Source organism: Phyllobates terribilis, unplaced genomic scaffold, assembly GCF_046119375.1.
Source record: "Phyllobates terribilis strain yellow unplaced genomic scaffold, ASM4611937v1 Scaffold_8__6_contigs__length_399053987, whole genome shotgun sequence".
In the NCBI taxonomy this organism is placed as follows: Eukaryota; Metazoa; Chordata; class Amphibia; order Anura; family Dendrobatidae; genus Phyllobates; species Phyllobates terribilis.
Genome location: NW_027362768.1, coordinates 174308129 through 174323713, shown reverse-complemented (window position 1 = coordinate 174323713; position 15585 = coordinate 174308129). Strand labels below are relative to the sequence as shown.

General features: G+C 47.9%; 1 protein-coding gene across 5 annotated transcripts in view; it reads right to left on the bottom strand.

Moving 5' to 3' along the window:
* Window positions 1-2717: 2717 nt before the first annotated feature.
* PATJ (PATJ crumbs cell polarity complex component) overlaps window positions 2718-15585 on the bottom strand; it is a 223039-nt gene continuing 210171 nt past the window's right edge. For 2 of the 5 annotated variants that reach the window (XM_073643781.1, XM_073643782.1), the window contains 7 exons: window positions 15437-15551; window positions 14450-14487; window positions 14237-14359; window positions 13977-14081; window positions 7788-7885; window positions 4389-4512; window positions 2718-3321 (listed from right to left, as the gene is read on the bottom strand). In XM_073643781.1, the coding sequence (XP_073499882.1) occupies window positions 3175-3321; window positions 4389-4512; window positions 7788-7885; window positions 13977-14081; window positions 14237-14359; window positions 14450-14487; window positions 15437-15551 (750 nt within the window). In that variant the 3' untranslated portion in view covers window positions 2718-3174. Of the gene's footprint in view, window positions 3322-4388; window positions 4513-7787; window positions 7886-13976; window positions 14082-14230; window positions 14360-14449; window positions 14488-15436; window positions 15552-15585 lie in introns of those variants that run through there. The other 3 variants (XM_073643780.1, XM_073643783.1, XM_073643784.1) reach the window with 3 other exon arrangements.

The following is a 15585-nucleotide window of genomic DNA, read 5'->3' as shown; positions in this document are numbered from 1 at the left end:
ACCTTGACAGGAAGTCTGCTGTGTGTAGAAAAATGTCCTCCTCCACAGCCTGACCAGTGCAATCACTGAATGCCAATAATCAGCAGCTTTATAGACAACTGAGCTCTGCCGCTATCAACACCGGCTCCATAATCAGCAGCTTTATGGAAAGTGGAGCTCTGCCGCTATCGACACCGGCTCCATAATCAGCAGCTTTATGGACAGTGGAGCTCTGCAGTTATCAACACCGGCTCCATAATCAGCAGTTTTATGGACAGTGGAGCTCTGCAGTTATCAACACCGGCTCCATAATCAGCAGGCTTCCTGTTGCTAAATGGAAACTATCAACAAATTGCTATTTACAGATCTGGGATTTTATAAAACTAGCAACTTTTTCAGGACTTTGGTGTAAGACTGCTGGACTCCGTTATACATTGAAACAGTCATTACAATCCAATTCATAAACGCCTGAATATCCAAAACAGGATCTGACAACAGCAGAACCGCTGCTTGTTGATGGTTTTTTGGTAGCAACAAATATGCTTTCCCAAAAATTCAAAGAAAAGAAAATTAAGAGGCCAAACTTTAGATTTGCCTACTTTGGGGGTGACGCTTCACTATAGTCATTGCATTTGTTTCTATTACCAGTAGACTAAGCAAAAAAAAAAATATATAAAAAATAATCTCTTCCCCCGAATAAAGCAGAGCCGCTCACAATTTATACATAGACTTCTGAAAAATGAGCTCCTTTTGTCTTAAATAGAATATAATTTTACCTTATATACAGATATAGATGAGGGATAGATAAGACTGTGTATAGATTGTGCAGCACAGGAGATGTGCGGGCTATGGAGACACTCAGCAGGACAAAGCAAAGGTACATTACTATGTGACTGGTTCAGTGCGAGATCACCAGTGGACGTGGCGATGAGTGGGGTCGCTGGAGGCACCTTGTGAGTACAGAACGATCAGCCGTCCTTACACCCGACTACTATATGTAAAGGGACACTCCGGTAATAAATGATACGGTGTGTCCGATCCGACATCACAGAATCTCGTGTCGTGTTCCGCCTGTGGGAATGACACAATGGAGCAGTTTTTCCTCACCCCTGATGCAGATTTGGAATTTTCTTCTCCAGTCACATCCAAAGCTGAAGTGACAATTCTGCGTTGCAGGGCAGTGGTCAGATCACATCACCGACAGCAATAAGCAGCTGTTTACCGGAGCAGCCAACAGAATGATAAATGCAGATTTGGATGTGAACGAAGAAAAAAAAAAATGAAGAAAAAAATACAATTACTCAATTAGCGAGGTAGAAATAAAACGCCAAGCAGGACACTAAATATGTTCAAGCTTTGAAAACCAAAAATTTATGCAGGTTTTTTTTTTTTTTTTAATTATACTTGTGTTTCCTACTAAGATCTCTGCTCGCAGTCAGTGAGAGCAAACGTACCGAGGCTTAAACCTGATTACTGAGGGCTTTCATGCAATGTCACAAGCCCTGCACTTCTGCCATTTGGATTGGGGACAAACATTCAGCTCGAATGTTTCCATTCACTGACAGCAAACGTGTAGCGTTCAAAGACATATTAGAAAGCAGCAGAGCTAAAAAGAAAACGCTTTACTGCCCCCTATAGGTGGGTCTGTGCTTCATAATCTTATCATTGTAAAGCACCGGAGAGGCGAGAATGGAGGAAGCTGGTGACAACGAGGGAGAGACTGGCGACAACGGGGGGAGGGAAGGCTGGCGACAACGGGGGGAGGGAAGGCTGGCGACAACGGGGGGAGGGAAGGCTGGCGACAACGGGGGGAGGGAAGGCTGGCGACAACGGGGGGAGGGAAGGCTGGCGACAACGGGGGGAGGGAAGGCTGGCGACAACGGGGGGAGGGAAGGCTGGCGACAACGGGGGGAGGGAAGGCTGGCGACAACGGGGGGAGGGAAGGCTGGCGACAACGGGGGGAGGGAAGGCTGGCGACAACGGGGGGGGGGAAGGCTGGCGACAACGGGGGGGGGGAAGGCTGGCGACAACGGGGGGGGGGAAGGCTGGCCACAACGGGGGGGGGAAGGCTGGCGACAACGGGGGGAGGGAAGGCTGGCGACAACGGGGGGAGGGAAGGCTGGCGACAACGGGGGGAGGGAAGGCTGGCGACAACGGGGGGGGGGAAGGCTGGCGACAATGGGGGGGGGGAAGGCTGGCGACAACGGGGGGGGGGAAGGCTGGCGACAACGGGGGGGGGGGAAGGCTGGCGACAACGGGGGGGGGGGGGAAGGCTGGCGACAACGGGGGGGGGGGGAAGGCTGGCGACAACGGGGGGGGGGGGGAAGGCTGGCGACAACGGGGGGGGGGGGAAGGCTGGCGACAACGGGGGGGGGGGGAAGGCTGGCGACAACGGGGGGGGGGGGGGAAGGCTGGCGACAACGGGGGGGGGGGAAGGCTGGCGACAACGGGGGGGGAAGGCTGGCGACAACGGGGGGGGGAGGCTGGCGACAACAGGGGGGAGGCTGGCGACAACAGGGGGGAGGCTGGCGACAACGGGGGGGGAGGCTGGCGACAACGGGGGGGGAGGCTGGCGACAACGGGGGGGGAAGGCTGGCGACAACGGGGGGGGAAGGCTGGCGACAACGGGGGGGGGAAGACTGGCGACAACGGGGGGAAGGCTGGCGACAACGGGGGGGAAGGCTGGCGACAACGGGGGGGAAGGCTGGCGACAACGGGGGGGAAGGCTGGCGAAAACGGGGGGGAAGGCTGGCGAAAACGGGGGGAAGGGCTGGCGACAACGGGGGGAAGGGCTGGCGACAACGGGGGGGGGAGGCTGGCGACAACGGGGGGACCCTGGCGACGTGTTTCACTAAAATCAGCTACAACCAATTAGTCAGAATATAATACCCCAAGTGTGCAAGGACGGAGGGAGGAGGGGAAAGGTTCGCCGGTGATTCAGCAGGGACACAGGACACAATGGCCTCATATTCTACTCGTCTGGAAGACTTATCAGCTTAAGGTAGCAGGGTCGTGATTGTGACATTACTAGCGGATTCATATACTGAGCAGAGGCAGGATAGTCTCTCCATCAGTGGTGGCACCAGAGGTCCCAGCACACCATGGCAGGTGCAACCCAGCACTATACATAACACAGTACTATTCTGCCTAGATCTTTGGCCTCTGACAATAATCCGACTGTACGATGGTTGGCGATTAGGATAACACAGTGAGTGTGACGTTTCCCCTCTGGCGTTTCAGGATGGCCACTGCTTCTTCATGAGTGACGCCCTCCAGGTTCTCGCTGTTCACCGCAAGTATCTGGTCTCCTCGCTTCAGTCGCCCGTCCACTGCGGCGGCGCCCTGGAGTAACAACGAGAAAGTAAATCAAAAGGGATAGAAAAAGTAACACCGTGAACTATAAGGATCCCAAGATTACACTGACCGTACAAGGCCCTGCGCCCAAATCTGATTAACATGGCAGAACAGTCCGAGTCTGGTTAGCAGGGCCGTGCTGTACGTGACGGCAGCGTACACGGCAGTAAGGCTGAGATATCAGACGTCCCGGCGCTGCCGTCAGCCGCTTCGCCTTATTCCTATGTCATCTGATCAGATTTTTAGCAATCAGACCTTATATTATTATCCCCTTTACATTGGTAAGAATTTAACACAATTTAATAGTGTAAAGCAGCAGCATAGCTACAGGAGGTTATAGAGGTAGCACTTGTAAGGGGACCCTAACACCATGGGGGGCCACAGTTCATCCAATCATAGCTGATTTTATAAGTTGGTGCAATGGCTGCTACTAAATGCAGAATAATGTTGTCAGGTGAGAAGTGGAGCTGTGCAAGTGTATAGATTTTACATCCGCAGGGATCCCCGAATGCAGAGGCATGGTGGTCTATGGGCGGTCAGTGAATGGTCCAGGCTAGCCCTCAGTACCAGGACTTAGCACATCCAGGCGACATTCCTGCACACAGCCGCCTCTATTGAAAAGCTTGGATTTTAGTAATTTAGCAGCTGGTAAAGCGTCAGATGCCGAATATCTGCAGTGCACATGGTTTGCAGCACGTGATGCCGAGGAGATTCTGTGCAATATGCGGGAAACAACGGATTTGGAAAAGAAAGGGAGGAAGTAATCAGACGCGGCTTATAATAAACAAGAGGGCTCTACTTATATGTGGCCAATAGAAAGAGAAAACAATTACCCTCCTCCTGTGTATTATGGAGGGGAAAGACTACGGTGTTGTTCCCTGCATCAACCAGTAGGTGGCAGCGCTGTGGATGTGCAGAAGCTCTGCATCATTCATTTAGCCTTGAAGTATTGCATTTACTTAATCTAGCATATAAAGGGTTACATACAAACAGTCCGACGTCAAGGTTTCACGGGCACAATCATCATCTATAGACTATGTACCGCAATCATTTACCTTAGAGAATATAGTCTTCACATATATCGGAAGGTCTCCATGCGGGCTCCCGTATCCTCCAACAATGCTAAATCCAAGGCCATCAGGACCCTTCTCCAGGTGAATGATTTGGGGGACAGAAGACCTGGAAATAATCATGAAAGACTGAATTCCATCCTCCGTGATGTCACCGCTCTCTAGTGAATGGATAGGCTGCATTCTCAGTGATGTCACTGCTCTCTAGTGAATACATAGGCTGCATTCTCAGTGATGTCACCGCTCTCTAGTGAATGGATAGGCTGCATTCTCAGTGATGTCACTGCTCTCTAGTGAATGGATAGGCTGCATTCTCAGTGATGTCACTGCTCTCTAGTGAATGGATAGGCTGCATTCTCAGTGATGTCACTGCTCTCTAGTGAATGGATAGGCTGCATTCTCAGTGATGTCACCGCTCTCTAGTGAATGGATAGGCTGCATTCTCAGTGATGTCACTGCTCTCTAGTGAATGGATAGGCTGCATTCTCAGTGATGTCACTGCTCTCTAGTGAATGGATAGGCTGCATTCTCAGTGATGTCACCGCTCTCTAGTGAATGGATAGGCTGCATTCTCAGTGATGTCACTGATCTCTAGTGATTGGATAGGCTGCATTCTCAGTGATGTCACTGCTCTCTAGTGAATGCATAGGCTGCATTCTCAGTGATGTCACTGCTCTCTGGTGAATGGATAGGCTGCATTCTCAGTGATGTCACTGCTCTCTAGTGAATGGATAGGCTGCATTCTCAGTGATGTCACTGCTCTCTAGTGAATGGATAGGCTGCATTCTCAGTGATGTCACCGCTCTCTAGTGAATGGATAGGCTGCATTCTCAGTGATGTCACTGCTCTCTAGTGAATGCATAGGCTGCATTCTCAGTGATGTCACTGCTCTCTAGTGAATGGATAGGCTGCATTCTCAGTGATGTCACTGCTCTCTAGTGAATGGATAGGCTGCATTCTCAGTGATGTCACCGCTCTCTAGTGAATGGATAGGCTGCATTCTCAGTGATGTCACTGCTCTCTAGTGAATGGATAGGCTGCATTCTCAGTGATGTCACCGCTCTCTAGTGAATGGATAGGCTGCATTCTCAGTGATGTCACTGCTCTCTAGTGATTGGATAGGCTGCATTCTCAGTGATGTCACTGCTCTCTAGTGAATGCATAGGCTGCATTCTCAGTGATGTCACTGCTCTCTAGTGAATGGATAGGCTGCATTCTCAGTGATGTCACTGCTCTCTAGTGAATGGATAGGCTGCATTCTCAGTGATGTCACTGCTCTCTAGTGAATGGATAGGCTGCATTCTCAGTGATGTCACCGCTCTCTAGTGAATGGATAGGCTGCATTCTCAGTGATGTCACTGATCTCTAGTGATTGGATAGGCTGCATTCTCAGTGATGTCACCGCTCTCTAGTGAATGGATAGGCTGCATTCTCAGTGATGTCACTGCTCTCTAGTGAATGGATAGGCTGCATTCTCAGTGACGTCACCGCTCTCTAGTGAATGGATACGCTGCATTCTCAGTGATGTCACTGATCTCTAGTGATTGGATAGGCTGCATTCTCAGTGATGTCACCGCTCTCTAGTGATTGGATAGGCTGCATTCTCAGTGATGTCACCGCTCTCTAGTGAATGGATACGCTGCATTCTCAGTGATGTCACTGCTCTCTTGCAGTTGTACCGAGTATATTGTGGATAGCTGACCAGTAAGTATTATATATATAGTGGAGAAAATAAGTATTTGATACACTGCCGATTTTGCAAATTTTCCCACCTACAAAGAATGGAGAGGTCTGTAATGTTTATCGTAGGTCACTTCACCTGTGAGAGACAGAATCTAAAAATAGAAACCAGAAAATCACATTGTAGGATTTTTAAATAATTAAATTGCATTTTATTGCATGAAATAAGTATTTCATCATCTACCAACCAGCAAAAATTCTGGCTCTCACAGACCTGTTAGTTTTTCTATAAGAAGCCCTCCTACTCTGCACTCATTACCTGTATTAATTGTACCTGTTTGAACTCATTACCTGTATAAAAGACACCTGTCCGCACACTCAATCACACTCCAACCTCTCCACCATGGCTAAGACTAAAGAGCTGTCTAAAAACACCAGGGACAAAATTGTAGACCTGCACAAGGCTGGGTTGGGCTACAGGACAATAGGCAAGCAACTTGGTGGGAAGACAACAACTGTTGGCACAATTATTAGAAAACGGAAGAAATACAAGATGACTGTCAATCTTCGTTGGTCTGGAGCTCCATGCAAGATCTCGTGGGGTAAGGATGATTCTGAGAAAAGTCAGGAATCAGCCCAGAACTGTATGGGAGGACCTGGTCAATGACCTGAAGAGAGCTGGGACCACAGTCTCAAACATTATCATTAGTAACACACTACACCGTCATGGATTAAAATTCTGCAAGGCATGCATGGTCCCCCTGCTCACACCAGCACATGTCCAGGCCTGTTTGAAGTTCGCCAATGACCATCTGGGTGATCCAGAGGAGGCATGGGAGAAGGTCACGTGGTCAGATGAGACCAAAATATAATTTTTTGGTATCAACTCCACTCTCTGTGTTTGGAGGAAAAAGGATGAGTACAACCCCAAGAACACCGTCCCAACCGTGAAGCATGGTGGGGGAAACATCATACATTGGGGATGCTTTTCTGCAAAGGGGACAGGATGACTAGTGCAGTATTGAAGGGCTCATGCATCGCGAGATTTTGGCCAACAACCTCCTCCCATCAGTAAGAACATTGAAGATGGTTCACGGCTGGATCTTCCAGCATGACAATGATCCGAAACACACAGCCAGGGCAACTAAGGAGTGGCTCCGTAAGAAGCATTTCAAGGTCCTGGAGTGGACTAGCCAGTCTCCAGACCTGAACCCAATAGAAAATCTTTGGAGGGAGCTGAAACTCAATGTAGCCCAGCGACCGCCCCGAAACCTGAAAGATCTGGAGAAGATCTGTATGGAGGAGGGGGCCAAAATCCCTGCTGCAGTGTGTGCAAACCTGGTCAAGAACTACAGGAAACGTCTGACCTCTGTAATTGCAAACAAAGGTTTCTGTACCAAATATTAACTTCTGTTTTTCTATTGTATCAAATACTTATTTCATGCAATAAAATGCAAATTAATTATGTAAAAATCCTACAATGTGATTTTCTGGATTTTATTATTAGATTCTGTCTCTCACAGGTGAAGTGACCTACGATAAAAATTACAGACCTCTCCATTCTTTGTAGGTGGGAAAACTTGCAAAATCAGCAGTGTATCAAATACTTATTTTCCTCACTATATGGATGTTTATGTATATATATTGTCATAGAGAATTAATAGGAACACTGAGCGTTCCCTTCTGAGATACATATATACTCACTCTCCCTCCTCGGACTGATGTTCGGAGGTAATGTTCTGGCACAGTGACATGCTCTCCAGCTGGCTGGCTATTGCACTAATATTGGTATCTGCAACAACCTAGGACATAGGAGACAGAGTTAGATGATAAAACACTGCAATCCCATCCTTAGTGTCCCTGCCGAGCTCCATCAATATAACAAATGGCTCCATTCAGGCCGTAATTCAGTGCACAGCGATGTGCTGGATCAGTCACCTGTTCAAGGAACTGCTCAATAAGGCATACGGGAGAGACTGCAGGGGGCGCTGTGATACAACTGGAGACGACAGTATTAATTACTTTACTTTTCATTATCCCATAGTCAATAGATGAAATCCATGAGAATGTCATCATCCATCCTGCAGCCGATACCGACCGCTACTAGAACACGACTGGTAATTGATTCATTGTTCCTGCAGAGATTTGCTTAAATTGCATTGCACAGTGCAGACAAGACTACACGACTCCGGCTTCACTCCATTACCTCCTGTATAACAGAGATGTAAAGCTGTCAGCCAAAGCAGAGCTCCAGCCAGTACACACTATCATTTCTCCCCGCGCTCTGAAAGCTCCCAGCAAACAAGAGAACTGCACACTACATTATAAAGCCCTGCAGTCACCGCTCTCTAGTGATGGATAGGCTGCATTCTCAGTGATGTCACCGATCTCTAGTGAATGGATAGGCTGCATTCTCAGTGATGTCACCGCTCGCTAGTGAATGGATAGGCTGCATTCTCAGTGACGTCACTGCTCTCTAGCGAATGGATGAGCTGCATTCTCAGTGATGTCACCGCTCTCTAGCGAATGGATAGGCTGCATTCTCAGTGATGTCACTGCTCTCTAGTGAATGGATGAGCTGCATTCTCAGTGATGTCACCGCTCTCTAGTGAATGGATAGGCTGCATTCTCAGTGATGTCACTGCTCTCTAGTGATGGATAGGCTGCATTCTCAGTGATGTCACCGCTCGCTAGTGAATGGATAGGCTGCATTCTCAGTGATGTCACCGCTCTCTAGTGAATGGATGGGCTGCATTCTCAGTGATGTCACTGCTCTCTAGTGATGGATAGGCTGCATTCTCAGTGATGTCACTGCTCTCTAGTGATGGATAGGTTGCATTCTCAGTGATGTCACTGCTCTCTAGCAAATGGATAGGCTGCATTCTCAGTGATGTCACTGCTCTCTAGTGATGGATAGGCTGCATTCTCAGTGATGTCACTGCTCTCTAGTGATGGATAGGTTGCATTCTCAGTGATGTCACCGCTCGCTAGTGAATGGATAGGCTGCATTCTCAGTGATGTCACCGCTCTCTAGCGAATGGATAGGCTGCATTCTCAGTGATGTCACCGCTCTCTAGCGAATGGATAGGCTGCATTCTCAGTGATGTCAATGCTCTCTAGTGAATGGATGAGCTGCATTCTCAGTGATGTCACCGCTCTCTAGTGAATGGATAGGCTGCATTCTCAGTGATGTCACTGCTCTCTAGTGATGGATAGGCTGCATTCTCAGTGATGTCACCGCTCGCTAGTGAATGGATAGGCTGCATTCTCAGTGATGTCACCGCTCTCTAGTGAATGGATGGGCTGCATTCTCAGTGATGTCACTGCTCTCTAGTGATGGATAGGCTGCATTCTCAGTGATGTCACTGCTCTCTAGTGATGGATAGGTTGCATTCTCAGTGATGTCACCGCTCGCTAGTGAATGGATAGGCTGCATTCTCAGTGATGTCACTGCTCTCTAGTGAATGGATGAGCTGCATTCTCAGTGATGTCACCGCTCTCTAGCGAATGTATAGGCTGCATTCTCAGTGATGTCAATGCTCTCTAGTGAATGGATGAGCTGCATTCTCAGTGATGTCACCGCTCTCTAGTGAATGGATAGGCTGCATTCTCAGTGATGTCACTGCTCTCTAGTGATGGATAGGTTGCATTCTCAGTGATGTCACTGCTCTCTAGTGATGGATAGGTTGCATTCTCAGTGATGTCACCGCTCGCTAGTGAATGGATAGGCTGCATTCTCAGTGATGTCACCGCTATCTAGTGAATGGATAGGCTGCATTCTCAGTGATGTCACCGCTCTCTAGTGAATGGATAGACTGCATTCTCAGTGATGTCACCGCTCTCTAGTGAATGGATAGGCTGCATTCTCAGTGATGTCACCGCTCTCTAGTGAATGGACAGGCTGCATTCTCAGTGATGTCACTGCTCTCTAGTGAATGGATAGGCTGCATTCTCAGTGTTGTCACTGCTCTCTAGTGAATGGATAGGCTGCATTCTCAGTGATGTCACTGCTCTCTAGTGAATGGATAGGCTGCATCCTCAGTGATGTCACCGCTCTAGTGAATGGATAGGCTGCATTCTCAGAGATGTCACCGCTCTCTAGTGAATGGATAGGCTGCATTCTCAGTGATGTCACTGCTCTCTAGTGATTGGATAGGCTGCATTCTCAGTGATGTCACTGCTCTCTAGTGAATGGATAGGCTGCATTCTCAGTGATGTCACTGCTCTCTAGTGAATGGATAGGCTGCATTCTCAGTGATGTCACTGCTCTCTAGTGAATGGATAGGCTGCATTCTCAGTGATGTCGCCACTCTCTAGTGATTGGATAGGCTGCATTCTCAGTGATGTCACTGCTCTCTAGTGAATGGATAGGCTGCATTCTCAGTGATGTCACTGCTCTCTAGTGAATGGATAGGCTGCATTTTCAGTGATGTCACTGCTCTCTAGTGAATGGATAGGATGCATCCTCAGTGATGTCACCGCTCTCTAGTGAATGGATAGGCTGCATTCTCAGTGATGTCACTGTTCTAGTGAGAGGAATGGCTTAACGCTTACAGATATAATTATTTTTAATAAAGTCTCATCAGAGGTGATTATAAAACATAAGACTTTTTCAGTCCAGTGTTATAAGGTGAAATACATCACACTGATATGTTGTAGATAACAGTATGGCCGCCTGATCCATAATACATCCATAATATCGTGATGTAACCAGCAGCAGATATAGTCACCTTATTACTCGGTTATCAGCAGGAGGTATCCGGCTGTAGTAATAATCTCTGTACATGGCACAGCCGGCCCTCTCCGTGATGCTGGTAGCCCATGTCTGATATCAGGTGCCGGGCTGCGGATCTCCGCATTCTGCGGGGTTATCAGATGGGCTCTATATAGGGGCGGCCTCCAGGTATGTGCAATCCCCTTATCTCACTCCAGCACCTGCTCCGGCAAATTAAATGGCGAATAATCTCTGTTTTCCCGGCAGCATCTGCACAATGTGAACTCTCCGCTTCGGCGGTAAACACTAGGAGGGTTTTCTGCACCGGGGAACACAATTATACGACCTAGCAGCGGCAGAACACGATAAGATGTGAAATGAACTGATGTATCTGCTGAGATCGCCCGCTGATACAAGACCTCCGCTGCGGCGATTGAGAATGAAGAAAATCCACGCACAAAACGGTAAAAGAACCAACCCTGGGGTTACAGGGGATGTTGGGTTTCTCGAAAAACTCTAGAGGGGTTGTGAAGAATTTAAACAAAAAAAAACATTTTTTTTTCTAAAATTAGCACCGCACCTGTCCATGGGCTTTGTCTGGAATTGCAGCTCCAATAATGTGAACGGGGCTGAGCTGCAATACTACCCACAGCCATTAGACAGGAGGGGCGCCGTTTTTGGAACAAAGCAGGCAGGTTTTTACAACAAGAGCATTTGCAGTATAACAGAAAGTGGAAGCAAGAGCAGCCACTTGGAGATACAGGAGTCATGGACTCTACCGCGAAGTAGCACTACTATACCGCATCGCCGAGGTCCAGAAAATCCCGTCACTGCACAACCCGAATATTCTCTAGCGCTTTTACTAATTAGAATCTCCAATAATATCTGTTATTATTAAACCGCCTCGATCACTGACGTAGCGGCTCAGTATATTGGCTGCTCGCTACTAACGGTTTTATTTCAGTCCATCAATGTGTTGCGCTGTTGTGCACCGTGGCCTGATGTTATATACCGACCTGTGACTGTATAAAAACCCCTGATAAAGGATGCATGGGGGTTACCAGTGAGGGTCATTAGTAAGCAGAGGAGCCTTCTTTTAGGTAGCGGATGTCTAGGGGAAATGGGCAAGTATATAACGTTACCACCGACAGCCAAGTGAGGGCGAGTCTACGGTAAAACATGGAAGAGATTGGCACCAACGGCAAAGTGAATCCAATCCTGAACCAAAACCACCATAACGGGGCCAATACAGCTTAGATATCAGTCATCTGATAGCTCTCCCAACTCCCCCCCACATCAATGTGTTTTCAATGGGGAGAGAAGAGTAAGTTGCGGCAGAAACCTCAGGTTTACTAGTCCTCTAGTGATAATCTTCTGCTGATTAAACTGTGATTATATAAAAATTACTGCAAGCAGCCCTGTAAGTGACACATCGCTGGAACCAGGGTGTATGTCTCTACATTATTCTACTCATCGATTATGTGGTTAAATCCCGGTGACAGATTCCCTTTAACAGTTTCATGAATATATTCATACACTCTGCAGAAGATGAGATTGGAGGACGGCATTCATCACAGACCAGCGAGCCGGACGCTTATTACACTCCATACCAATCCATTCGTGTCTCGGCCGCACGCTGTAATTTTCAGATGAGAGCAGGATGCTGAAAGCGTTTACTAATCTCCAGGTTTTCAGCTTGCTGTAAAGCAGCATGTTGAGATCAGTGGTAAAGATCGAACGCTGCTCTGTCTACAATGGAGCATAGATCCAGAACAACAATTATCAGCAGCGCCACAGTCGCCTGCGGCTCAGACGAGCGCCACAGTCGCCTGCGGCTCAGACGAGCTACACAGTCGCCTGCGGCTCAGACGAGCTACACAGTCGCCTGCGGCTCAGACGAGCTACACAGTCGCCTGCGGCTCAGACGAGCTACACAGTCGCCTGCGGCTCAGACGAGCTACACAGTCGCCTGCGGCTCAGACTAAGCGCCACAGTCGCCTGCGGCTCAGACTAAGCGCCACAGTCGCCTGCGGCTCAGACGAGCGCCACAGTCGCCTGCGGCTCAGACTAAGCGCCACAGTCGCCTGCGGCTCAGACTAAGCGCCACAGTCGCCTGCGGCTCAGACTAAGCTACACAGTCGCCTGCGGCTCAGACTAAGCTACACAGTCGCCTGCGGCTCAGACGAGCTACACAGTCGCCTGCGGCTCAGACGAGCTTCACATGCGGCTCAGACGAGCTACACAATCGCCTGCGGCTCAAACTGTAAAGGACATATTAATATTCATGCTATCCAAGTGTAAAGGACATATTGATACTCATGCTATAGCAACTCCATTTTGTCTGCTTGCTTTAAAATCATGTTATTATACTCTTTGCATACCATACATTCTTTCCTTCTTTTCTCATGCTTTACATGCATTTTCCCACACTAACCTTTTCTCACAAGAACATTCTGTGAGACACCGTGCTCCAATTATCTGACTAGTCTGAGCCGGGATGGGTAACCTTGTAAATTTCCATCATGCACCGAACTAACGATAATATGACCATATGTGTATTTCCGTAATAATTGTACTAACATTGGTTTAAGCCGGTAGTATGGCTGTAGGTGATTGGCTATTGATATACTCAAAATAATATAAAATGCCAAGTAGAAATAAACGGGATTAGAGATTCTCTGAATCCTCCCATACAGAGCACTGTCTCCGTTTGGTTTCATGTGGATTGCGCAATCAACATAATTATTTGACACTCACTTGGTCAACCGTGAAGGGACGTTGGTGCCCTCCCTCAACAAGACGAGCTACACAATCACCTGCAGCTCAGACGAGCTACACAATCACCTGCAGCTCAGACGAGCTACACAATCACCTGCAGCTCAGACGAGCTACACAATCACCTGCAGCTCAGACAAGCTACACAATCACCTGCAGCTCAGACAAGCTACACAATCACCTGCAGCTCAGACAAGCTACACAATCACCTGCAGCTCAGACAAGCTACACAATCACCTGCAGCTCAGACAAGCTACACAATCACCTGCAGCTCAGACAAGCTACACAATCACCTGCAGCTCAGACAAGCTACACAATCACCTGCAGCTCAGACAAGCTACACAATCACCTGCAGCTCAGACAAGCTACACAATCATCTGCAGCTCAGACGAGCACCCACGTACCTGTAGGGTGATGCTGCCGTATGCATTTTTTAGAATGTTAACCACATCTGCATGGGACAACCCGTCCAGCGGCTGCTTATTAATACTGACAATCCGATCGCCAACCTGAGAGAGCAAGAAAAGGGGACAGCAAAATTACAGACAGCTCCCAACTATCCAGATGTGTTTATAGGATACAGATTCAGCACAGGAAATTATTAGCAAAGTAGTTTCCTAAATAAATAATTCAATATTCCCACAGACAAAGCTACAATACTAACCTTCAGCTTGTTAGTTCTAGCTGCGACACCGCTGGCCTGAATCATGGCGATAAACACAGGAATGTCACCCAGCGGGCTCCCCTTCCCACCTGCTATACTGATACCTAAAGCATCATTGGGGCCCTGGATATTAGGGGGATAAGAAGAACAATTATTATGTCACCTCTACAGATATAATGCAAAGGCAAATTGTGTTACACTTTCAGGACTCACCCGGCTTATTTCAACCATTCTCGGCTCCATTTCTATACCTAGAGTCAGAAAAATAAGAATATCACTATTCTGCTGGTGCAGTCACTGTGTACATACATTACTGATCCTGTACTGATCCTGAGTTACATCCTGTATTATACTCCAGAGCTGCACTCACTATTCTCCTGGTGCAGTCACTGTGTACATACATTACATTACTGATCCTGAGTTACATCCTGTATTATACTCCAGAGCTGCACTCACTATTCTGCTGGTGCAGTCACTGTGTACATACATTACATTACTGATCCTGAGTTACATCCTGTATTATACTCCAGAGCTGCACTCACTATTGTGCTGGTGTATTCACTGTGTACATACATTACATTGCTGATCGTGTACTGATCCTGAGTTACATCCTGTATTATACTCCAGAGCTGCACTCACTTTTCAGCTGGTGCAGTCACTGTGTACATACATTACATTACTGATCCTGAGTTACATCCTGTATTATACTCCAGAGCTGCACTCACTATTCTGCTGGTGCAGTCACTGTGTACATACATTACATTACTGATCCTGTACTGATCCTGAGTTACATCCTGTATTATACTCCAGAGCTGCACTCACTATTCTGCTGGTGCAGTCACTGTGTACATACATTACATTACTCATCCTGTATTATTATACTCCAGAGCTGCGCTCACTCTTCTGCAGATCCAAAAAATGTGTGGACATATACCCCCTGACTGTTTGCAATAAGAGCAGAATTGTGAACGCTGCTATAACTCTGAGACTAAATACCCTGGTAAAAATCAGAATGGCCCATTATGGCTCCCAGGACTAGACGACCCACTAATCACCAACATCCCCATCACCACGGCTCACGTACAGTGCAAAGAAACTAGACTTTAGTAGAGATGGGGAAGGATTAAGAGGTTCCACTAAGGCAGCAGAGAGCATCGGGGACACCCCGGGGAGTGAGCGGCAGAGAGCGGAGATGATTACCGGAGTTTCTCTGAGAGGACGGAGCAGACGATCTCTTGGAGCTGCTGTAATTCTGCGCATTGGATGTGACTGGAGCGAGTGGCGGCGGCACACTCTGAGAGCTGCCCTTACCGACCTGGAACAAAAGATTTTGCAGAGTAATTAAATTC